This window comes from Leucopleurus acutus (genome assembly GCF_964270905.1).
Source record: "Leucopleurus acutus genome assembly, chromosome: 13".
In the NCBI taxonomy this organism is placed as follows: domain Eukaryota; kingdom Metazoa; phylum Chordata; class Mammalia; order Artiodactyla; family Delphinidae; genus Leucopleurus; species Leucopleurus acutus.
In genome coordinates, this window is record NC_139155.1 from 67,621,302 (window position 1) to 67,648,161 (window position 26,860).

The 26,860-nt window shown below is 39.5% G+C and overlaps 1 protein-coding gene across 5 annotated transcripts in view; it reads right to left on the reverse strand.

Moving 5' to 3' along the window:
* MTMR3 (myotubularin related protein 3) overlaps positions 1–26,860 on the reverse strand; it is a 144,481-nt gene that overhangs the window by 38,293 nt on the left and 79,328 nt on the right. For all 5 annotated transcript variants that reach the window (XM_082853133.1, XM_082853129.1, XM_082853132.1 and 2 more), the window contains 5 exons: positions 21,882–21,967; positions 12,148–12,237; positions 11,602–11,718; positions 3,545–3,627; positions 1,159–1,325 (listed from right to left, as the gene is read on the reverse strand). In XM_082853133.1, coding sequence (XP_082709259.1) covers positions 1,159–1,325; positions 3,545–3,627; positions 11,602–11,718; positions 12,148–12,237; positions 21,882–21,884 — 460 coding nt within the window. In that variant the 5' untranslated portion in view covers positions 21,885–21,967. The remainder of the gene's footprint in view (positions 1–1,158; positions 1,326–3,544; positions 3,628–11,601; positions 11,719–12,147; positions 12,238–21,881; positions 21,968–26,860) is intronic.

Below are 26,860 nucleotides of genomic sequence, written 5' to 3' on the forward strand. Positions count from 1 at the left end.
CTGTCACTGCCTAGCAGTGGGACTCAGGCTTTACTCTGAGACTCCGTTTCTCTGGCTCCCAAAACAGAAACACCAGCCTATCCTGCCTGTTTGACAAGGTCATGAGGGTCAAACAAAAGTACATATTAAAGCATCTTTAAAAATATGTCTGTGTTTGCTATAATTTAATTAAATATATGAACCAAAAGCTTTAACCACTGAATGAGCCAGGAAACAAAGGGATCCAAGCATTGCTAGATTAGCCTCCAATGTTTAAAACAACCCAGGGCAGAATTGTTAATATTGAAGGTTCAGGACTGAAAATTGAGGTTTAAAGGAAAAAGTCTCTAGAGTAAACTTTATTGGAAGGAAGCTCACAACGTTTCACTGCTTAGGAATTCAAGACGTTGCTTCCAAGCTGGACACATTAAAGATTTGGTGCTGGACCAGCAAAGTTCTATTTACGGCAACGTACAATTTATAGAAAACTACACACAGAGAAACAGCGTGAACTTGGTCAACGCCATTTTTGAGGGAGAAAGACAGTGAGTGTGACAAAGATTTCATGAGGAGTCAGGAAGCCTGGGTTCCAGTATAGGCCCAACTTCTTTATTTGCCCTGAGAAAAGTCACCTGGCCTCTCTGGACCTCTGTTTCATCATCTGTGAGATGAAAGAGGTGACAAAAGGTAATCTATGACTTGAAATTCAAAGACAGCAAAAAGCCATTTTGTAATCCATTATTCTGTGGCCTAAGTTCACACTTCTGTACCTTTGTTCATGCTACTTGCTCTGTCTAAAGTTCTTTTCCCCAGTCTGTTATCAATGAACTCTTATTCAACCTTCAAAGCCTACTCAAAAGCCACTTCAAACGTGAAGTCTTCGCAAATATGTATGTAACGCTCGTGGCTCCCTTCCACTGGGCTTCCCTAACACCCATACCCTAGGTGTTTTTAGTCAGGCCCAGTAAATTGTGATGCCAAGTCTAGTGTTCTTTCCTTCCCCTTGAAAGGTAGGAAACATCTTCCGTTGAGCTTAGAAGAATGATGGGCAAATGCTACGTGCTCCATAAAAAGTACACTGATTAAATACACGAATGCTAAGGAGTCCCATTTCATGTTACGGATATCTCAAGCAGTATTTCAATGAAATCACCATCTGAACGTTTTAGAAAGGCCTACCTGGCCTGCACAGGTCTCCATGTTGCTCTTTTTCACTGGCGTAGACCTCCATGCACCAAGCATGGTATGCAAATGAGAAGAGATCTTCTATTTTAGCAGGTGGTCGGACTGCATTGTTCAGTCTTTTCAGCCACTCTTGACACTGCTCAAAGGTTGAGAACTGACACCTTTGTAAAGCCAAACAAGTACAAATGTAATCAGAAGACAGCTGACAATGAAACCTAAGGGTAGCCACCATTTCAAGAGTGCCTACTCACAGTGAAATGATAACTACAGTCAAAAAAGCACTAGAGGGCTTCCCTGGTGGCGCAGTGGTTGAGATTCCGCCTGCCGATGCAGGGGACACGGGTTCGTGCCCCGGTCCGGGAGGATCCCACATGCTGCGGAGCAGCTAGGCCCGTGAGCCACGGCCGCTGAGCCTGTGCGTCCGGAGTCTGTGCTCCGCAATGGGAGAGGCCACAACAGTGAGAGGCCTGCGTACCGCAAAAAAAAAAAAAAAAAAACAAAAAAAAACCACTAAGGTGGTCTAATGTTTATGATTTATAATAACAAAACACGTCCAACAAATTTTAGCCAATGGTGCAAAATGTCAAGAAGAAGAAAGCTGGACATGTGGAAAACCTATTTTTTTTAGACTAATAAAATCTCTTCTGAGATTGACAATTATTAAAGTAAAATGACAGTCATTCTCTTCCAGGAATGGGATTTTATTCCACTTCTTCCACCAAAGCTTTATGGTTGTCCTTCTCAAAGAACATGTTTAAAGAAGTTCTTTTTGTTTTGTTATGACATTATTATAGCAAGCTCAAAAATGGTTCACAGTACTTTTAGCCAATTAGGGAATAATTTCAAAATTTATCTGTTTAGCAATTAGAATAAATCAGCAACTTTAGATCGAAAATAAGATACATTACACTGAAATTTTCAGATGTTACCATGTAGAGAAAAAACCAATTCTATTATCAAGTGCAACTTTCAGTATATATAACTAGGAGGTTAAAATAATTAGTGTAAAAAATACTTTATCTTTTTAAATGCAGTATCTAAAATTGAGTAATTAATAAGCAACCTTTTAAAACTGTGAGTTATAACCAGTATCTATCAAATGCAAGCCAAATCTCAATGGCTAAAAAGCAACTTAAATATTTACCTTAAAACCAAGGAGGAATCAACTATACTCCAACAAAAAATTTAAAAAAAACAAAAACAAGGAGGTCACTTAAATCTCTCTCTTGTCCCAATCAGTGTGGCTCATCAATATGTCCACACACAATGTTTACTGGCACTCCAGAATAGGTCAAAGAAATAAAGCAAAAACTTGGGGAATTAAAAACTGATAGAGCTACTAAATTTAAAATGCATTTTAGGCATCACTTTTCAACCATTATAGTAAAGACTAGATCAGATAAAGCCAACACTGGAGAAATGTGATGAGAAGCAGGACACTTCTAGTGTCTTAAAGTGCCTCCCAGACTGTTGATTAGTTGCAAGGGAGAAAATATAGAAATTACACAGAAAGCGGGTGACTCCTTGACAAGAGTGATCACAACTAACATCACCAGCAAGGGACAGATGGACACCGTTTGCCTCCAGCTGTAATACAATCTCCTGAAAAGGACACAACCTCATACATATAGTATTCCAGCTGAGAACGCACAACCTCAATTTAATCACAAGGAAACACCAGACACAAAATAAGAAACTTTCTATTACAATAAAAGATTTTTTCTTCAAAACGTTAATGTCATAAAAGATAAAGAAAGGTGGTAGAAAACATTTCAGATTAAAGAAAGCTACAGAATCACGGCAACTAAATGTAATAAGTGACCTTGTCTGGATCCTGTTCTGAACGAGGTAGGGGAATGCTATAAAGGGCATTATTAGGTCAACTGACAAAACTGGAACATGGAGAGTAGATTGGATAAGAAGTATTATGAGTGCAAAACTGTGAAGTGACAATGATACTGTGGGTTATGTAAGAAAATACCCCTATTTTTAAGAAAGCACACTTAAGTATTTCAGGGCAAAGAGCCATGATTATGTAACTTACTTTCAAATCGTTCAGAACAAGAATTTCACACATTAGCGCATGCGCGCGCACGCGCGCGCACACACACACACACACGCCCCCTGCAAATGATAAAGCATAGGGTAAAATGTTAACAATACTAGTGGCTCTTTACTATTTTTATGTTTGCACCTCCAAATAAAAAACACCTTTCCAATAGCAAAGTAGGCTAAAGATAACATATTTCAGGGACTAACTACTCCGAAAATACTCCTAACTAGGCTGACCCTCAAAAGCTGTTTTTCTGTTATCAAATCATGAATCCATCCTTTAAGAAGTATTTTCCACACTAAACAATAGCATAAACTCATCACATACCTGATAATTTTGCAGTCTTTGCAAGTCAAATGAAGCTGAAATATATCTCGGCATTCAACACTTTCTATAAGCTGTAATGGAACCTGCAATTAAAAAAAGATGAAGTTCCCTTAGTCAAAAAGGTATTGACCCTGCAGTTCTTCAGTGTGTCCAACAAGAGTGATTAGAAAGTTCTGCAGGAAAAAGAAGCACAGAACTGCATATCCATCTAAATCAATAGCACTCAAGTGATTTCCTGGGTGATTTAGGGTTTCCCTTTCTCAATCTCTAATCAGTGCCCTCAAGTCATGTCATAGCACAAAGCTAACTAATAAAGAGGAGGCACCACATCTGGAAGAACAGGGAAATACGCCATCTTTCTGGCAACAAACTTTCAAACTCATCTCTCAAAGTACTACTTTACAAGGTTAGAGCTTGCTATGATTTGTGATGACACAGAAGCTAAAGGGAACCAGAACAGTTATCCTGTCTTGTTGACAGAAAAGAGCTGCAGATCAAGAGGCTAGTGGGACTACACTTGTCACTTGTCCCAAATGACAAGGTGGGCTTGTGGCTTTGTGTCAGCAAAGGAGAATCTTGAAAAAGACTGGAGGTCTGAACTGCCTGCAGGTTGCACAAAAAAGACAAGAGAGTAGATAGAGCTGCGGGTCAGGCTCTCTGCTCAGTAGACTAGGTAACGAGGAGAAGGGAGCAGGTCTCACAGTGGCCTAATTATCTAGGTCTAATTTGCTGCAAAAGACAAGCTGAGGGGACTTCCCTGGTGGCACAGTGGTTAAGAATCCGCCTGCCAATGCAGGGGACACAGGTTCAAGCCCTGGTCCAGGAAGATCCCACATGCCACAGAGCAACCAAGCCCATGCACCACAACTACTGAGCCTGCACTCTAGAGCCCATGAGCCACAACTACTGAACCAGCGTGCCACAACTACTGAAGCTCGTGTGCCTAGAGCCCGTGCTCTGCAACAAGAGAAGTCACCACAACGAGAAGCCCACGCACTGCAACGAAGAGTAGCCCCCGCTCTCCACGACTTGAGAAAAGAAAGCCCACGTGCAGTGACGAAGACCCAAAGCAGCCAAAAAAAAAAAAAAGACAAGCTGAGGAGCCCTGTTTGCCAAGTGGGGCTCAAGGTATGAGTAAGCTGGGATGGTTCTTTCCCTGCCAATCTGGTCAGCAGACTACTGAACACAGGATAAGTATGACAGTGGAGAGGGATCAAAGAAGGCAGGCAGACAGGAGGGAAAGCATCTGAACAGGGTGACAAATCCTTAAGCGGTTGTTAGAATCCTCCCTCTGTCCCTCATCTTATCCTGGTTCAACCCCTGGCTTCAAAAAACAATTTCCAAAACTTCTAAAGAGAGCCTGGTAAAAATAATAGTAGATACTCTCACTCATTGGAAAAGGGTCTTTTTACACTGTATCAAGCCCAACCAAAATGTGGCTCTGGGAGTTGCAAGGAGCATTCCAACAATTCATGTTTTGCATGAGAAGGAGGCAGTCTCTTCCAACAGACAGAAACAAGAGAGTGCTGCCTGCACAGGGTGGCCCTCCTGTTAGCTGAACCAGTTTCAGAAACAGGCTTCTGGCAAACGCTGCCCCACCATGCGGTTGCCAGAGTCAGCTGAGAACCCTCAGAACAAGGATGTGGAGATCAAAGAGAAGCTCAATGCCGGACATCTTAGACAAACAAATAAACAAACAAACTGGGGCAGGGATTAAAAAGGGGAAGAAAGCAAAATAATATTACTCAGGTAATGGCTGGGAGTTCTACCTCAGGACTAGAGCCTTTTTTTTTTTTTTTTTTTTTTTTGCGGTACGCGGGCCTCTCACTGCTGTGGCCTCTCCCGTTGCAGAGCACAGGCTCCATACGTGCAGGCTCAGCGGCCATGGCTCACGGGCCCAGCCGCTCCGCGGCATGTGGGATCCTCCCGGACCGGGGCACGAACCCATGTCCCCTGCATTAGCAGGCGTACTCTCAACCACTGCGCCACCAGGGAGACCCTAGCCTTCTTGGTTAATCAATAAAATTCCCTTACACTTATAATAGGACCAGAAGTAAGAGAAAGACTAAGAATTCTTGCCTGTGTTCTGAGAAAAAAAGGAGCTTTGGCCCTCTGTTTTTGTTTAAGTCCTTAACCCCAAGGTGCTGTGAGAAACTGGAGTTGATGCAGCTAAAAATTCTTTCAAGACCTGTACGTCTAAGAAGGAAAAAAAAAACCCAACAATGTATCAGTGGGGATAAATTGTGAAGAAGTAATAGGAGATTAAGAGATCAGAAGAGAACACTGATTTGTTCTCAGGCCAGTCCTCTGGGTATCCTATAACAGACTCATGTTGGGTTTCTTTGTTTTTAAACCTACAACCCCCTTCTCCCTCCCCCCCCACAAAACAAACAAACAAACAAAAAAGAGCTGCCAGACGGGCAATTAAGAGGCCTGAGTTCTTATCTCAATTTTCTAAAATTTTACCAGCCAAAATTGTGCATGCTTCCTGACTTCCTTGGACAACCTTCCAACCTTCCAACATGACACAAGCCTTTGCTTTCTCAACCTCGGATGGTCACAACTTAGGAAGTCCCAGGAACAGGGAATGGGAAGAGTCTGGGGTAGAGTGAGAGTGAGCTTTACAAATCCACCTGCTCTCTCAGCAGTCACCCGCATCCCAGATCCCCTTCTATCACCTTTCCTTATAGCTAGAAAACTTGAAAACCAACTAATGCTATTAGCAGCTGCTGGAGGGAGTGGACCAGTCTGTGCTATTTTGCTACAAAGAACAGGTAAGTTTACATCCCTACTATTGGACTAGAGCCCAAGATCCTATGTCCAGACTTCCAAAATACAAATATGCAACACCTCAGAGCATGCAAAACACATGCTACCTAAATGCTTTCAATATACAAATTTTCATGTATTTTAACACTGCAAATTTAAGGAATAAGGATAAAAATGTTGGTTGCTAGTATACAGATACTAGCAAGTCACCAGAAACAACCATGTGTACTCAAGTCATAGGCACAGAAAACAGATTTTAATAATCATGCAAATTGTCACATGCAAGGAAGTTTAATATGCAGCAAGAACAAGGACCTAAAAGGGAAATACCTGATTTTATATCAAATGAGTATCTCCCTTTTTTCTTCCCTTTTCACCTCAATGTTACTCTTCAATGCACCCCTGCCCCCAGACTGCTTCCTCTTCTAAAAAGCCAGAGATAGGCTTCTTTTCCTCTTCATACATCCAACCAAAACATAAGGTTCTCTACTTTTTTAAAGGCAAGTCCACTGATTTAGGTTTCTCAACTTTCATCACATATTAGGAGGCTCTCTTACCATTTCTGTAACTAGACATACCCAATATTCAACCTCATAACAAAGAATTACAGACACAAGAGCCAGACCATTTTATAGCCCAGGAAGGTTAAGCCACTACACTAAAGCTAGCGGCAAGTCAGGACAAGAATCCATGGCTGTCCTCTAGCTCAGGGTCCTTCCATTACATATGGTACTCCTTTCTTTCTTCCTCTAAGATGCCCTTCCCTTCTGTGTGAGCTCTACTTTAGTTTTTCTTTCACAATTAAGTAGTAGCCTCTTTACCAGGGATCTTCAAGAGGAAAACGGAATGTAAACCAAGATTCCTTAGAGGCAATTCAAAGAAATCTAAAGTCACATTCAAATCCTCTTACCCACTGATTCAGTGTTTTGTAGCAACTCATTTTCTTTTTGCTCCTTTCTCCTCTGCCTTCTACCTGCCAGGCAATTCTATCTCCCATTACAGTGCTTTTCCTCTTATAAAACCCACCAAACTCATGCTCAAAATACATCAAACACACTCAGTGCTGTTAATCAATTCCTCAAAAGGTCAAAAGTTATATCATGTACACCAAAACTCATAAGAGCATCAATCCAAAAAAGCAGAAGAGTGGCAGTTTAAAAATTTAATAGACATGCACAAGTCTAAAAGACCCACAGTACTGTCTCATTCCAGAGGGAATTTTATATCATCATATCCTACTATATTTACCATAATTCATTCTGGGTGGGTGGGGGTGTGTGTGTGATTTATTTTTTAAGCACCAGAATTTAAAAGTGGGATAATGTATACCTTTTAAAAACAAATGCCCTTTTTATAGCATGAATGGGAAGTACTAATCTTGCATACACATGTGAGGTAAAACTGGCAATAGAGTAAAAAATAATGTAATGAGTCTTAACCTAAAATCTGTAACACACTGGAATATCTGGGCTCTAACGCCTATGACTCAAAAACCAGTCAGAGGGGGCTTCCCTGGTGGTGCAGTGGTTGAGAGTCCGCCCGCCGATGCAGGGGACACGGGTCTGGGAAGATCCCACATTCCGCGGAGCAGCTAGGCCCGTGAGCCATGGCCGCTGAGCCTGCGCGTCCGGAGCCTGTGCTCCGCAACGGGAGAGGCCACAACAGTGATAGGCCCGTGTGCCGCAAAAAAAAAACTGTCAGAGGAAGAAGACTGTCACAGGTTAAAGACCCAAACTCTTTATTCTCACCCCTTCACCTCTTCATTCTCAACTCTTTATTGCTCACCTGTGGTATTTACAAGATACTCTTCCATACTGGTTTCAGAAGCTATTCTGATTTATGAATGCTAAGGCCAAAGTGCGTTGTTAACAATAACCTCCTTTTGATGCTTGGGGAATGAAGATTTTTGATATACAATAGTTAGGCAATGGAAAGAATCTAGGAAAATGCTAAGTAAAGTGTTTCCAAGTATACTTCCAGCTTGTTCCTAAGAAGCATTAACAGAGCAGTCTGGAAATGGAGTTTTAATGTCCTTTTAAATATTCACATTGACTTTACAAATTATTTCTGGTTGAAATTCAGTTTACATTTTTTGAAGGTCACAATTCCACCCGCTTATGTTTAAACTGTGTGGCTTTATCCCCACCCCACAAATTGTCCTCATATAGGAAACCACTAGAACTTTGTCTAATATGAGGGAAGTCCCTTCCCTCATGCATGAGTCCTCATGCAGAGATGACACACTTTGCTGATTTGCAAGGTGAGCATCTGACACTCAAAACCAGTTTGTTCCAAGCACAGGTGCAACAACTGCCTAGAATTCTCATGCTACTTACTGGGATTGCAGAAGCAGCAGATTGAGAGGCGGTCTATTGAATTACACAACAAGAATTGTTTAAAAATTTCATGAACTCCACTTGAACACTTACTTGTTTATAAATTAGTTGAGCAAATTACCTGTACATATGTAAAAATATAGTTTGGGAAAAGCACAGAATAGGAGCAATTCATACCTTAAATGCTACAACTGAACTGTACTAGAGGTTCTTTACCCCAGAAACTGGAAACTTGATATCCAGTGAATGTGTGTGCATTAAAGTAATGATGTATCTCAGCGCTGCTGTGAAATTAACAGAGAATATATGATTATCAGGTAACTATTTAAAGCTTGACAGTAAGTCATTCTCTAAAGTGCTAAATGTGTTGATTCAGAAGTATACAAAATGATGTGTGTTGATTTAAAAGCATACAAAATGATGCAAACTGGAGCATGCCACAATATATACTGGTACATCTGGGTGATGGTAGATTTATGTTTGATTTAGATATAATAACCTTTAAAAGGGGGGGGGTCTCTTAATCTCACAGATTTTACTGAAATGCTCATCTGCTGAGGGAGGACCCAGTGTAGGAGGAGCCATTGTTTCCTGGAGTAACCACAGGTTTTAGGAACCTTAGCTCTAACTGCGATGTGATTAACGTACTTGTATGAAGAAGTCCTAGTCGCTCTCAACCTGAAATGTTTAAAGTCACTGCAACGCCAAAATACTTTTGCACAACAATTTTTCTGTGCAAAACCATTATCTTGGGCTTTTTAAAACGTGACATGCAGGCTCTATGCCTTAGAGGGTTATAATGCTAAATGGAAAGCACTTTTAGGTGAAGAAATGAGTCAAAAGTAAAAACAGGGGTAAGTTTTCTTAAGCACTGTATCTCAATCACAGTGGGGGACCAACAATTCCAGTAAACAACCTACTCATACAGCTACTGTTAAGAGACAAGATGACACAGGCGTATTTACACAGAAGTATGTTTTAAAATGAACTTTAAACCCAAAGGGGGTTTAAAAATGGTCTAATATCAATTTCAAACCCCTATTAGCTTCAATTCACTTTAGTATTTACTGAATACCATGGCACCAGTACACATGCTGGATTCTGAAGATACAAAGATGAATAAACAAAAAATTATAGCATATCTGGTAAATGTTGTAAAGGTATGTTCAAGATACAGAAAAAGCCAGAAGAGAGGGTAATAAACTGTCAGGGAGGGAACTGAGATTGAGAAAGGCTTCACAGAAGAATTTATCACCTGAACTGGGTTTTGACAGATGAAGAGAAGTTCCCTGGGTAGGAGAAAAGAGAACTCAGAGGTGTAAAGTATGTCTGAGATTCCAAAGAGGGTGGTTTTACCAATACAAAGGGAAGAAGGGGGAAAAGAGGGATACAGAAAAGCTGTCAGGGACCAAGGCTCATACCATGCTAAGTAATTTCATCTTAGAAGTAGTTAAGAAACACTGAAGGGCTTCAGGCTGGTGAATGACATGATCAAATCCATGCTTTCTCTCCAACAGACCATATTCCCAAATAGATCTAAAAATAGTCTCTGAAATACTTCGCCATAAACCAAAAAGCTGAGAGACAGAGGACTGTATGGAAAAATGCAATGATATGAAACTAAATTATCTCCACATGCAATTTAATTACAATTTCATCAATTCTAGACATTTAAACACAGTTTAAACACAAAATTAAATTGGGCAATTCTACTAATTATTAGTCATTATTTCCACAGTAGCTGGTAGGAAACGCCTGGTTGCTGGAATGTTATAGGAGATTCAATCCTGTCCCCTCCTATCACGGCCACCCAATTCCAAATGGGCCCTTCTGAATACAGTGCTATATGGTAAGAAAGCACAACATGCCTCTTTCCTTGATGAATCCAGTGTGTATTTTTAGCTGATAGGCAGAAAACTAACATAACAGATATGATCATAGCCCAAATCTAGAAACCAGAAGGAATTCAGGCCACAATGATTCCTGGATATAAATGCTTAACTACAAAGAATAATAATAAATACTAAAATAATAAATGCCAACCACAAAGCAAATGTCAGCCATTTGAGTCTTGCCAAGGGAAAAATATGATGAAGGAATTGGGTAACTTCTGGATGGCTGAGTAAACTTTTTCTAAGAATCCCAAAATGAACCCCAAAACACGCAATCTGAATGAAACTACAGTCCTGAGCTTTTACAAGATGTCATAATACACTTCTTTGTGCTAGAACCAAAGTGCAAAAAGCCACAATATGGTCCAGTGAGGAAGGAAGAAGGCATTCATTTGGTTGAAATACATGAACCTTCACATTTTTGTGATGAAAGGCACGTTTATTGAAAACTATTAATGATGGCAAGTGTGCTGGAAGAACCAGTTCACTGAGAATACCCTCATAATTGAAAAGGGTAAATGCACTCGAAAACTGAAAGCCTTCCTTCTCTTCAGCAATATATAGTCCATTATGCAAATACACATTGTACTTGACATCTATACTTAATACCACTAAGGAGCCATTAGAATAACTTCATCCTATAACAGAAGTCTGCACTGAGCTCAAAGTACAACTCAACATTTGACATTAAGGTCCAGGAAGTTCTCTCAACTGAGGCAGTCAGCAACTACTAAAAATTGAGGAATAAAAGCCTATACAGCCTTTGCACCCTTACAAAGCTTAATGGTACAACATTACCTACTGCAATTCATGCAGTGTTAGTAGACAATGGACACCTTAGCTGACAACTACATGTATCATTTTAAATCAAGCACAAGAGTTGCTTGCTAACCTAGTGTCCCTGAGTGCTTAAATTAAGTGAGAGAAAAGCAGAGCACACAAGGTTTTCAAACCAAACCCCATATAACACTCCTCTCTTTGAGAACAGTAACAAGTTTTTTTTATTGAATGCTTCCTTTCTCCATCTACTTTAGTGGGAGAACAGTTGAGAAACACTTACGTTAACCAGAGACTCCTTGAACTTGATGTGAAGTCTGTAATTAGAAAGGGCAATGATGGCATCCTCAGCACGGCCCACATACTCTGTGCTTTCTCCATGAAGTTCAAGGAAAGGAACCTTCAAAATGGAAGAAGAAACCCTTCAGAGTTTTGAAGCAGTAAAGCAAAGTGTTCAAACACGGGTCAGGTGAATGGATGATAAACATTGTCACTCAAAAACAGTACATAAATGGGTAAGGGACCTAAAGAGGATGGGTTTATACCCACAAGATTCAAGATTCATAAAACCTAGTTATTCATATTCTAGACTACAGAAGGAATGACACAGAGATGATCATCTCAGTGAATTCTCAGGAAAAAAAAGTCTTTCTAAAAGGAAAGATGTTTTCCAGCTTATATTTCTATTATGTGTATGGCTCAGGAAAAAATATATTTTTCTAATACATATTTTCCTATACATAGCACATTACTTGAATCCATTAGTTCTGCTACATTGTTACTATGATGCTTAATACTTATCTCACAATCAAAAGTGGCCTGAAATTACCTGAAGATTCTCATCCTCCCGGATCAGCTGCTTCCTGGGAAAGATCTGATTGGCCTGGATGCACTCAAGGCTGTGCCGAGTCTCTTCATCCTGGAAAAACCCAAATGTTTAAATAATTTCAAAGCTCCTACTCATCCATACTGGGTTTTTCTGCCATGTCTAGAAGCATAACAACAGTGAGAGTCCAGTGACCACGGTGGACTGGCAGAAAGCTCAATGAAAAAATATTCACCCCCAAAAGTGTTCCATCTAATACATTAGGCGCCTTTAGATGGAGAACACACCAATGCCAAAAAAAAAAGTTAAAGAGGTTAAGAACATTTCTATTAAGCACTAATAAGTTCTTAGTATATTACTTTTAAGAGAAACCAAGATACAGTGGCTTTTTTCTCTTAAGTTATAACCTTTAATTCTCATTTTTGAAAGATACATTCTGCATTATATAAAAATGAAATGATGTGACTCCCGTCTGGAATTTGCTTCAAAATAATTGGAGAGGGAAGGGAATGGGGCATAAATGAAACAGAACTGTCCATGAGGGATAATTCATGCAACTTTTAAGTGAGAGTTCACTATACCACTGTGTCTACTTTGGTTATATGTGAACTTTCCATAACAGAAAGTTTTTTTCTTTTTAATGTAAACTTAAGAAGTGAATTCTCAAACTGAAAACATGTGTGAACCACTACCCCTAGCATAATCTGCTTTATATTACAAATTAGATTTATTTCTATTAAGGCAATTTCAAAGAAGCAATAAATTATAATCTAAATGGCACATGAATTGAACTAATTATAATTTATATTAAAAAGTAGCCTTTTACATTATGAATTTTTATGGTATAGGAAGACCAGGGGGAAAAAGCAATCTGGTGGAAAGTCTGACTTTAAATTATGATGGAATCTGTTTACACAGCAAATTTTACATAAGCAAAACCATATCTTGTTAAACTGACAGCACCAGTAAGAAGTACAACCACTAGTTAGTGGACATTTCCACACATGCTACTTATCACACTTCTAACAATTTTTTAATCTCAAAGAAAGAAAAATCCTATCTATAAACAAACAATACTCAAGGTTTTTTGTTTGTTTTTGTCTGCGTTGCTGCATGCGGGCTTTCTCTCTAGTTGCGGAGAGTGGGGGCTACTCTTTGTTGCGGTGCGTGGGCTTCTCATTGTGGTGGCTTCTCCTGTTGTGGAGCATGGGCTCTAGGCGCACTGGCTTCAGTAGTCATGGCACCCGGGCTCAGTAGTTGTGGCTCACGGGCTCTAGAGCACAGGCTCAGCAGTTGTGACACACAGGCTTAACTGCTCCACGGCATGTGGGATCTTCCCGGACCAGGGATCGAACCCGTATCCCCTGCACTGGGAGGCGGAGTTTTAACCACTGCTCCACCAGGGAAGTCCCCAAGGGTGATTTTTTAAAGAAATTTTATCACGAAATATGTCGACATTTGGAAGATCTGCATTACTCACTCCTCGTTATTTTCAAAATGACCCATTCTTTTTTTTTTTTTTGCGGTACGCGGGCCTCTCACTGTTGTGGCCTCTCCCGTTGTGGAGCAGAGGCTCCGGACGCGCAGGCTCAGTGGCCATGGCTCACGGGCCCAGCCGCTCCGCAGCATGTAGGATCTTCCCGGACCAGGGCACGAACCCGTGTCCCCTGCATCGGCAGGTGGACTCTCAACCACTGCGCCAACAGGGAAGCCCCTAAATGACCTATTTTTGATGTTACAAAATTATGCATGGATAAAAGATTAATTTAAAGTGCAAGACAGACCTATGGTTTTAACATAATACAAAAAGTTCACTGATATGGCTTCAGATTCCACACTGCAACTAACCTTCAAAGAACTGATACTGGTCAGGGCTTCCCTGGTGGAGCAGTAGTTAAGAATCTGCCTGCCAAGGCAGGGGACACAGGTTCAAGCCCTGGTATGGGAAGATCCCACATGCCGTGGAGCAACTAAGCCCATGGGCCACAACTACTGAGCCTGCGCTCTAGAGCTGGCAAGCCACAGCTACTGAATCCCGCACGCCTAGAGCCGGTGCTCTGCAACGAGAAGCCACCGCGATGATAAGCCCACGCACTGCAACGAAGAGTAGCCCCCGCTCGCCACAACTAGAGAAAGCCCGTGCACAGCAAAGACCCCATGCCGCCAAAAATAAATAAATAAATTTATTTATTAAAAAGAACTGATACTTGTCAAGTTTTGATGCAGTATAATAGAAGAATACACACAACTACCTGGAAAAACTATTAAAATACTCTTCCTCTAACTATGAATCTCTGTGAGGCTGGATTTACTTCATTTATTTAAAAAAAACCATACTGTAACAAATTGGATGGAGAAGTAGGTATGAGAATCCAGCTATCATCTATTAAGCCAAACATTTTTAAAAAAACTGTAAAGGGCTTCCCTGGTGGCGCAGTGGTTGAGAGTCCGCCTGCCGATGCAGGGGACACGGGTTCGTGCCCTGGTCCGGGAAGATCCCACGTGCCGCGGAGCGGCTGGGCCCGTGAGCCATGGCCACTGAGCCTGTGCGTCCGGAGCCTGTTCTCCGCAACGGGAGAGGCCACAGCAGTGAGAGGCCCGCGTACCGGAAAAAAACAAAAAAAAACAAAAAAAACCAAAAACTGTAAAAATCAATGCTACTCTTTTATATTAATTATTGTCGGATGAGGAAAAAGTTAATTTTCATAAAAAGTGTTATGGTAACATTTAATTGGTTATTTTTAAATGAATTAATGAACATTTTAAAGATTTCTCAGCTTTAACTTTTTTTTAAAATAAATTTATTATTATTTTTTTAAATAAATTTGTTCTTTTTTTTGGCTGTGTTGGGTCTTCGTTGCTGTGCGCAGGCTTTCTCTAGTTGCGGCAAGCGGGGGCTACTCTTCGTTGCGGTGCGCGGACTCTCGTTGTGGCTTCTCTTGTTGCAGAGCACGGGCTCTAGGTGCGCAGGTTTCAGTAGTTGTGGCACGTGGGCTCAATAGTTGTAGCTCACGGGCTCTAGAGCACAGGCTCAGTAATTGTGGTGCACGGGCTCAGTTGCTCCGTGACATGTGGGATCTTCCTGGGCCAGGAATCGAACCCGTGTCCCCTGCATTGGCAGGCAGATTCTTTTTTTTTTTTTTTTTAACATCTTTATTGGAGTATAATTGCTTTACAATGGTATGTTAGTTTCAGCTTCACAACAAAATGAATCAGTTACATATATACATATATTCCCATATCTCTTCCCGCTTACGTCTCCCTCCCTCCCACCCTCCCTATCCCACCCCTCCAGGCGGTCACAAAGCACCGAGCTGATCTCTCTGTGCTATGCGGCTGCTTCCCACTAGCTATCTACCTTACGTTTGGTAGTGTATATATGTCCATGCCTCTTTATCGCTTTGTCACCATTTACCCTTCCCCCTTCCCATAGCCTCAAGTCCATTCTCTAGTAAGTCTGTGTCTTTATTCCTGTTTCACCCCTAGGTTTTTCATGACTTTTTTTTTTTTTTAATTCCATATATATGTGTTAGCATACGGTATTTGTCTCTCTCTTTCTGACTTACTTCACTCTGTATGACAGACTCTAGGTCTATCCACCTCATTACAAATAGCTCAATTTCGTCTCTTTTTATGGCTGAGTAATATTCCATTGTATATATGTGCCACATCTTCTTTATCCATTCATCCGATGATGGACACTTAGGTTGTTTCCATCTCTGGGCTATTGTAAATAGAGCTGCAATGAACATTTTGGTACATGACTCTTTTTGAATTATGGTTTTCTCAGGGTATATGCCCAGTAGTGGGATTGCTGGGTCATATGGTAGTTCTATTTGTAGCTTTTTAAGGAACCTCCATACTGTTCTCCACAGTGGCTGTATCAATTTACATTCCCACCAACAGTGTAAGAGGGTTCCCTTTTCTCCACACCCTCTCCAGCATTTATTGTTTCTAGATTTTTTGATGATGGCCATTCTGACTGGTGTGAGATGATATCTCATTGTAGTTTTGATTTGCATTTCTCTCATGATTAGTGATGTTGAGCATTCTTTCATGTGTTTGTTGGCACTCTGTATATCTTCTTTGGAGAAATGTCTATTTAGGTCTTCTGCCCATTTTTGGATTGGGTTGTTTGTTTTTTTGTTATTAAGCTGCATGAGCTGCTTATAAATTTTGGAGATCAATCCTTTGTCAGTTGCTTCATTTGCAAATATTTTCTCCCATTCTGAGGGTTGTCTTTTGGTCTTCTTTATGGTTTCCTTTGCTGCGCAAAAGCTTTTAAGTTTCATTAGGTCCCATTTGTTTACTCTTGTTTTTATTTCCATTTCTCTAGGAGGTGGGTCAAAAAGGACCTTGCTGTGATTTATGTCATAGAGTGTTCTGCCTATGTTTTCCTCTAAGAGTTTGATAGTTTCTGGCCTTACATTTAGGTCTTTAATCCATTTTGAGCTTATTTTTGTGTATGGTGTTAGGGAGTGATCTAATTTCATACTTTTACATGTAGCTGTCCAGTTTTCCCAGCACCACTTATTGAATAGGCTGTCCTTTCTCCACTGTACATTTCTGCCTCCTTTGTCAAAGATAAGGTGACCATATGTGTGTGGGTTTATCTCTGGGCTTTCTATCCTGTTCCATTGATCTATCTTTCTGTTTTTGTGCCAGTACCATACCGTCTTGATAACTGTAGCTTTGTAGTATAGTCTGAAGTCTGGGAGCCTGATTCCTCCAGTTCCTTCTTTCGTTCTCAAGATTGCTTTGGCTATTCGGGGTCTTTCGTGTTTCCATACAAATTGCAAAATTTTTTGTTCTAGTTCTGTGAAAAATGGGCAGGCGGATTCTTAACCACTGTGCCAGCAAGGAAGCCCAGCTTTTAACTTCTAAGATAGTAAATACAGACAGACACACCCTACATAAACAAAAGCTCTTTGGGGCCCTCAATAAGTCAAGAATGTAAAAAAGAGGTCCTCAGACCAAAGACTTTGAGAATTGCTGCTCTACTATAATCCACTACTAAACACATTCGTCCTTCAGTATCTGAGGGGGATAGGTTCCAGGACACACAGCACTCCCATGGATACTCAAATCCCTTATATAAAAAAGGTGTACAGTATTTGCATATAATACTGTATATACTGCATATACTCATCCTCCAGTATACTTTAAATCACCTCTAGATTACTTATAAAACCTAATATAAAGTAAATGCTATGTAAATAGTTGCTGGTGCACAGCACATTCAGGTGTTGCTTTTTGGAATTTTCTGTAATTTTCCCCGATTAATCGGGGAATCCATGGATGTGGTACCACTGACTGTACCAAGTAAAGCTGTTTAATCTGAAGTCAGGCTTTCTATAAAACCAGTCACCTAGTGATGAAACGAACAGCCATACAGAGACTTCAACAACACTCACTCACTCAGCTACTACCCATAAAACTGTATCTTTGCTACTCTAGCTGACTGGGCCCATTCCAACCCCTCTAAGGGGCCATTTTATCTTGAGGCACAGGTTTTATCTTGAGGCACAAACTTCTAAAAAGTTTGATACTTAAAATGTATAAAGAAATTAGCGTCTTCAAATTCTAAAAATAAAACTGTAACAACTTTATAAATGGTTCATAAAATGCTACCAAAAAATATAAAACTTGTCATATACTTAGCAGTCCTAGGGAAGTGACACTGCTAAGTATTCACCATGACTGTCAAGAAATCATAGCTGATAATCAAATAATTTCAAAAGCAAAAGTATAAAAATCTATTCAGTTATTTATAGCAATAAATAAATAAAAGTTTAATGAAGTTGGTATGTTTTAGTAAGGTTGATATGACATGGCTTGGAGCCTCAAGAAATATAATTACCTAGGGTGTACGAAGAATGATTCCACTTCTATAAACACCAAAATAACCTGTTATATGAAGAGTTTTGTGTCAATCTGTTCCATTTTATTCCTTTCCACTCACTTCCTCTGAGGTCAATGATTGGGTGAAGGAATAAGGGACATAGTCATATTTGAAAGGAACTCAATTTTTCTATAAATGTTACCTTTTTTTCTTTTAACCAATTCTATTTCCATTCTTAAGATGTAGTTCTTGACTTAAAGAATACTGAGTATTCACACTCAGCACTAAAGAGAAAAGATACGAGAAAACTTGAATTTAGGAAGTTTTTCTCATAAGCCAATAGGGGATAGGCAGGAAAAGCTATAAAATATGGGAGGGGGGGCTTTTAAAAATTATTACATAAAAGTACATTGTAAACATGCTTTCTCAGCATCACATTACCTTTTTAAACTCACCTAAATATATAAGGCCTAAACTTTTATTCTCTTCAAGATCATTTGACACATCATTAATTCTTTAAGTGATTCCTGGACTAGATTTTTACTGACCTCTAATAGCATAGAACTGAAATAACATAGCAGGCCTAAACAACAACAACAAAAAAACTAGAGAAGCCATTTATCAATTCATTCTTGCTGGCACATTTACTTGGGGGCTAATCCAGGCCAATGCATATAACCAAAGCAGTTACCGAAAACTGAAAATGGAACAAATGATTTTCAGTATAAGAGAACTGAGAATTTGGCAAACAAGATGAACATAAAGAAATAATATTTCACAGTCAAATGAAATAAATGCTTTTTTTAATAAAACTGTCTCAGTTCACGTTACCTGTACGGCTTCTGGACTGATTTTCCCCCTTACATTGGATGGCCAAAAGGTTCGTTCGGATTTTCCCACAAGCTCTTACAGAAAAATCCGAATGAACTTTATGGCCAACACAATACATAAAAATGCATTTAATCCCCAAGGATTAGGATTAAACTATTCATAGACTTTCCAAGAAGAATGGTAAAAACATTATTTGGCTAAACATAAGCTAAATCAACTACCTAATTTATTACAGTTTCTGAGTTTCATTATGTAAAAGGGAGGACAAACTTGAGATGGCTGATGGAGGAAGAGCTGGAAGGAGACAAAAGGCAAGGAAGAAAAAGTCTGGGGACTTCCCTGGTGGCACAGTGGTTAAGAATCCACCTGCCAATGCAGGGGACACGGGTTCAAACCCTGGTCCAGGAAGATCCCACATGCCGCGGAGCAACTAAGCCCATGCGCCACAACTACTGAGCCTGCACTCTAGAGCCCACAAGCCACAACTACTGAGCCCACGTGCCACAAGTACTGAAGCCCGCGTGCCTAGAGCCCATGCTCTGCAACAAGAGAAGCCACCACAATGAGAAGTCCGCACACTGCAATGAAGAGTAGCCCCCGCTCACCGCAACTAGAGAAAGCCCATGTGGAGCAACGAAGACCCAACACAGCCATAAATAGATAAATAAATGTACTAAAAAAAGAAAAAGAAAAAGTCTGTCAAAGTGTTAGCCTGATAAGAGGCTTGAAAACAAATTTCTCCTAGGCTAGCTATAAGCAGTAGTTTATTAGTAGGAGAATGTATTCCACATGGTCGATTTCCTGCTATTGCTGAGGAACACCAGGCATTGTGGAATCTGGTGGTACTTAATCTCCACCAGCGCCATACGGGGTCACCTATAAAATCTTGAAAAGGGATCAGTCACCACAGTTCCAGGCTAATTTCTGCTATTCACTAAACTATGCAGGTAAGAGACTTAAGTCTATACCTCAGAAGTCAACATTAGAGATAAATATTTAAAGAACATGGCGAGTAGAGGCTGACCACTTAAGAGTGAAATACCTGTAGGAACATTTGACAAATGTAAAAGTTAAAGTGACTGTCAGTCTGTCAATTTATCATTCTTAAGACTGGTATTAAAGGCGATCAAAAATAAATTTCCCTTGATATAATGTTTGTGATCTGTTTCAAAATAATACAAAGAGGTGTGGGTGAGGGAGTCAGAAGAAACAAGTGTGGCCATGAACTGATGATTATTGCAGCTGGTTGATGCATATATGAGGGTTCATCATACAATTCTCGATTTGTACAGGCTTGAGATTTTCCATAATGAAACATGAAAACATCTTCCTAATACTTAATCTCCCGAAGAAACCTCAATCTCATTTAAGAACTTTTAAAAGTATGAGGATGTTACTCAAATTAGTATAGAAGTATACACTAAAAAAACAAAGAAAAACCAGTACTTCTGAATTCTCTATACAAAAAATAAGGATTAAGGACACAGAACCAAAATTCTAAAACAAAAGAAATTAATTAATATTATTTAAATCAATGATTCAACAACTTGCAAAACGATGTAGCTAGTAAAAAATCATTAGGAATCCAATGAGTCAACGAGTGAAAATGTTTAATTCATTTAGTGAAATAAGCAAAATAATTATGTTTTAATTCCAACTACATATCGACATAAACTAGTTAGAAAGGAACACAACCATGGGTTTTGGTGGAAGAGTTGTAAATAAGTACTTGTAAAAACTTGTTATAATGCTACTTTATGACAGATTTTTTTAAAAAGACCCATGGTCATACTGCTCGCCAAATACTGCACACAGAAGTATCTCCAGAGCGCACCAGGAAGACTGTCTGCAGGGCACCAGAGACCCCAGCAGCACCAGAATGAGGACTACACCGTTGTAGCTATGTGGTACACAATGAAGGACAACCCCTCAGTACAGAACAGAGCTGCTTTCATAAGCCCACCATTTGCTACTCATTAGCATTGGCATACATACCATAAAATATTAGGCAAACACTTTTTCAATTCATTAAAAACTCATGAAAACCAATAAAATAAAATATAGTCTAAAGAAAAGCTCATCAGTGTTTGGGTATAGAATACATTAGAAAGTTGTTATGCCCACAAACTAAGAAAAAACTGGCAAAGATTTAAGATGAGAGCAGTTACCTTTGTCGTCGTTTTAATGACACTTCTATACAACTAGTTTTTCTGTTTTGTTTTAGTTTGTTTTTAATTTTGAAAAGCACTTTCAACCCATGTTCCTAATGAAGCTTGAAATTAACATGGCCTTTTCAATTTGTTTTTTGTGCACCAGCATGAGACAGAGTTTGGTTCTAGAAAACATCACCAAGATAGAAGCGGGACAATATTACAGAGGACCATTTCTTATTTAAGCCTTGGAGCACGGTTTACATGTTCTCAGGATTGATAGAAATGTGGTTGGCTCATTGCTCCATCATCTCTGCCTGAACTGGGTCCTAAATAGCCCACAAGTCACTGAAATACACTCATTTTAGTCAAAGACGTAGGTAGGTAGGGAGTGTGCAGAGCTACTTCATCTTCTCTGGGATAAAAATAATGCCTTAAAGAGACAGGACAGGAAAGACAGGGAATTGCTTCTATCCAGAAAGGTAAATTCATAAAGAATATGTGTATGACCATATAATTTTCCTACACACAAAACACACACATGCGCGCGTGCGCATACACACACAGAGAAAAGCTTTTCATGATACCTTCCTTCCTAGAAAAGGAATAAGAACCCTGTAGTCCAAGAAACATGGGTTTTAGTCTTGACTCCATTTACTATCTTACTGAAAAGAGACAATATCTAACTCACAGGATTAAAGTTAATAGAAGCAAAACTGCTCTAAGACACTAGAGTATTCTAAAATTATTACTACTAAGTAAACAATAAAAGAAAATAGACAAGAGAGTTCTGGGAAAGAAAAAGTGAAATGATTTCTCACAATAACAAAAATGGGTAACTGAACTTATTAGTATTCACTTAATTGTCAGGACAGAGTTCAAGTTCAATTTTCTTGTTATTTCTCTGTACTTACCATGACAGGAGGCCCAGATTAGGAGGAGAGATCCCCGTCCTTTCTTCCGTATCTTGGCAAGGCTTTTCTTTCCTTTATGCCTGGATCTTGAAAAAGAAAAAAAAAAAAGGACAAAATTGGCAATTCCCACACACACCCCCGCCCCGTTTGGCCATACCCTAATTAAAGAAACTGCATATACAAGGACCTAAAGACCTGACCAGTCAGCCAAGGAAAAGCTGAATATCACCCAGCCAATCCCCACTAGTCAAATCCAAACTCCTTAACTCCCTTGTGAAAATCCTCCTGGTCATAAACTATTTGAGCAAAAAAGTAGCAAATGCTCATGTTCTTAATGTTGATAGCAATACAAAAAATATTATAAACCTTAGATGAAAATAATAAAGCAATAACTAAAACTAACCTGCAAATGCAAAAACAACATTCTTGTAATATTACAGTATGTTTTTGTGGTTATCTGTAAATTCAAAGTGGATCTCCCCATCTGTGGGAACCACACTGGCTTAGTAAAAAAATATGAAAAAACTGCCTTTTGCCCCAATATCCTGTGCTCACTGAAAAGTCACATAAACTGCACTAATACCTTTACCTGGTTTTCAGAAACAACTATAAGAGTGGGGGAGGAATACCTAACAAGAAACTCAAAGACAGGCTAGTAAGAACACTATCATCTCTAATAAGTAGCTTTTTAATAAAAAATACATTTCATGCAAAGCCAGCATTTCTAGTTCACTGAACTTCCATGAATATAGGATATTTTAGGCAGTCTGGGATTCAATATTCAAAGTAAACTCTTTGTGAGCAGTGAAAGTGAGGGAACAGAGGACATCAAAGAAGTAGCAGGGCCCAGAACATGTGGAGCCTTGTGCAGTTATGAACAAAGGAGTGACATGAGGTGACTTAAAGGATGGCTCTGGCTATAGGGCGGGAACAGAGGGAGCATAGGAGGAAACAGGAAGACCTGTCAGAAGGAAATAATCACCGTAAGAAGTAGTGATGGAAATGGTTGAGACACTGCTGGATTCTGGATATATTTTGAAATTACCACCCACAGGATTTGAGCTAATTCATTAAATAAAAGAAGTCACACTTTCTGGCTTCAGCATCTAGAAGCAAGGATTTCCCACTTACTGATGAGGGAAAACATTAAGAAAAATGGATTACCCACTCTGTGCAGAGGTACAGGAGGGGAAACAGGGAATCAAAGGTTCCATTTTAGACACGTTATATTTGAGATGCCTATCAGATATCCCGTTGAAGACACCAAGTAAAAGCTGAACAAACTAGCCTGGAGATGAAGAAGATGGAAGCTAGAGATAGTAACATAAATGTGGGAGCCATAACGGTGTGGATGGCATTAAAGCTAGTAAATTCCGGGGCAAGTACAGATGGAGAAACTAAGAGGACCAAGTGGTGGTTTGGGGTACTCCATTGTTCAGAGGCTAGAAGGATGAGGAAGAACCAAGTGGTTTAGTAACAAATCAAGTCAGAGTCATCATTCTTACCATTATTCAAACCTAAAACAAGTCTTTGTGATATAACCTAGCTCAAGAACAGAGATTAGCATAAAATTCTCATTTATTCATTCATTTCAATAAATAATTATTCAACACCTAGTATAACCCAAGCACTGCTCTAGATCTAGGGGAGACAACTGTAACCAAAAAGTCACGGAGTTTAATTTTAATGCCTGGGACTTCGCTGGTGGTGCAGTGGTTGAGAGTCCACCTGTCATTGCAGGGGACACGGGTTCGATCCCTGGTCTGGGAAGCTCCCACGTGCCTTGGGGCAGCTGGGTCCTTGCACCACAGCTGCTGAGACCCATGCGCCTAGAGCCCGCACTTTGCGGCAAGAGAGACCACCGCAGTGAGAAGCCCGCACGCCGCGGCGCAGGGTGGCCCCTGCTCGCCGCAGCTGGAGGGGGCCCGCGTGTACCAACGAAGACCCAATGCAGCCTAAATAAATAAATAAATAAATAAAAGAATCTGCCTGCCAATGCAGGGGACACGGGTTCGATCCCTAGTCCGGGAAGATCCCACATGACGTGGAGCAACTAAGCCCATGCGCCACAACTACTGAGCCCACATGCTGCAACTACTGAAGCCTGCACGCCTAGAGCCTGTGCTCCGCAACAAGAGAAGCCACCACGATGAGAAGCCTGTGCACCACAAAAAGACTAGCGCCGCTCATCTCAACTAGAGAAAGCCCGCACACAGCAACGAAGACCCAACGCAGCCAAAAATAAATTTAAAAAATGAAATAAAATAAAAATTTTACTGCCTGCCTTCCCCACTAGAAACAAATAGATAGATATGTTTATATTAGGTAGCTGGTAAGTGTTACAAAGAAAATAAAGCAGGGTTTAGAGATGAGTAACAAAGAACTGCTGTTTTAGATGAGGTGGCAAGGGTATGTAAAGAGGCCACCTGTTGGAATTAATTAAAAAGGAAAGGAGGAAAGGCAAAGAAATTATTCCTGAGGGTATGAACTTATTAGAAAAAAATCTCTTAAAGATCACTTTAAAAAGAAACACCTACTGGATGAATTTTATTTTTAAACTGCCCTAATGTTGTGCAAAAGATATTTGTGTTTTAGAATTAAATGTCTAATGACAGTACCATATACATATTCAAACTGCTATATTTTAAATAACTCAAATAGAAGTGGATTTGAAGTTTTTCAAAACGGATAACAAAGTGCAACTCCAGTGATGAAGAAATGAACATAAAAAAGGTAGTGGAACGTGGAGAACTTGAAACCTTCATGCACTGCTGTAGAAAATGGTTTAGCAGTTCCTTTAAAATTCACCATATGAGTCATTAACTCCATTCCTGGGTATATACCCAAGAGACCTGAAAACATATCCACACAAAAACTTGTGTGTTAATGTTCACAGCAGCATTTTTCATAATAGCCAAGAAGCAGAAACAACCCAAATGTCCATCAAATGATGAAAGAATAAAATGTGGTATATCCACACAATGGAATATTATCCAGCAATAAAAAAAGACTAAAATACTGACACATGATATAATACGGATGAACACTGAAAACATAATACTAACTGAAAGAAGACAGGCACAAAATACCATATTGTACAATTTCATTTATATGAATTGCCCAGAATTTTAAATCTAGGTAGAGACAGAAAACAGATTAGTGGTGGTTTAGCACAACATACTAAAACTCCTGAACTGTATGCTTTTAAAGGGTAAGTTTTATGTGATGTGTAGGTGAGGAGTATGAATATAATCAAACTCTTCATGAAATACTAAAAATAATCCTACTGCAAAAAAGTTATGGAACTGACCCAGCAGCAATGAGCATTCTAAGCATGTAGACCATGGTATCTAAATATTAATTCTCACTTCAAAAGAAGCCAACAAAGCTCCTGAGAAATAGCCAATTACAGGTCTAGAACAGAAAATGTGTAAGTTCATCCTGGAACATTAAATTGGAAAGCAAGGAAACTATCAAAGACTACTAAGGGTATATCAAAAGGACTCCAGAGCCAATCTAAACAGAATCACTGGTGAAAATGGAATAATTTGAGCAAAAATAAGGGCTATGTATTGAATTTCAATATGTTTAGTTATAAGTTCATAATATTTCTCTCTCTTTCCCTTTCATTGGTCACCACTGCAGGATGCTAAGTAAGCAACTTCTTATTTTTGAAACTGGTAAATAAAGGCAAAGAATTAGTATTTATCTTGCTTTTCCTATATAAACTGAACCTCTGTACAACCAAGTAGTTGATGGGGGTAGTATTTCACCTAATACACAAACAAGGAAAGACACAAGTAAGTATCATCTTTCTACAACTGCTAATGAAATATAGGATGAACATAGATCTAGTCTACAGAAACCTATAAAAATATAAAAATAACCCCAATTCTTTAAACTGCAAGACAGAAGAGATCAAAGGAAAACTCAGATTAAAAAAGAGATGTAAGTGACATGTCAACCAACTGCAATATATGGACTTTGCTTGTATCCTAATTCAAAGTATAAAAATAATTTGAGACATTTAGGGAAATCTGCCCATATAATATTTGATGTTATTTATTAATTTTCTGTATAACTGACAATGTCACAGTGGTTAGGAGGTTTCTGTGGTTATGGCTTTTTAGAAGTTTCTTTTAGATATACAATTGAAATATGTACACATGAAGTAATGTATCATGGAATAGACAGAATGAATAGGAGTATATATCTATGAAACGGGATGGGCCCATGAGTTGATAGCTTTTGAAGCCCAATGAGATAAGTAAATGGAGATTAACCTATTTTCTCTACTTTTATACATTTGAAATTTTCACAGTTTTTATTTTTTTGATGTGGACCATTCTTAAAGTCTTTATTGAATTTATTACAATATTGCTTCTGTTTTATGTTTTGGTTTTTTGGCCACGAGGCATGTGGGATCTTAGCTCCCCGACCAGGGATTGAACCCAGGCCCCCTGTACTGGGAGTGCAGAATCTTATTAGCCACGGGACCACCAGGGAAGCCCCTGATGTCTTCCATTTCTACACCAAATAAAGACTGTAAAATGGTGTGCTGCACTTTGGTCAATCAACAATTACCTGAGAACTAACTACGTGTCAAACACTATGACACTGTGCTGGTTCCTGCACTAAGGAGCTCATATCCCAGTGTGGAAGATAGAAACAAATAATTATAATTACAAATTGTGCTCAATGTGATAAAGGAAACAAACAGGATGCTGAGACAGAGACTGAGAGGGTTGGGGGTATGGGAGTCCTACTTTAGGTAAGGTGGTCAGAAAAGGCCTCTCTGTGCAGCAAGGCCAGTTCCTGGTACAGAAAACAACATGTGTTCCTGACAAGGAAAAGACTTTGGCATTTCTGAAGGATTAAAAAGAGGAAGACAGTATAGCTAAAATGTACTGAGTCAGAAAGAAGAGTGGCCCAACTTGAAGATGGAGAAATGTACAAGAGGATAATGTAGATAGTAAGGA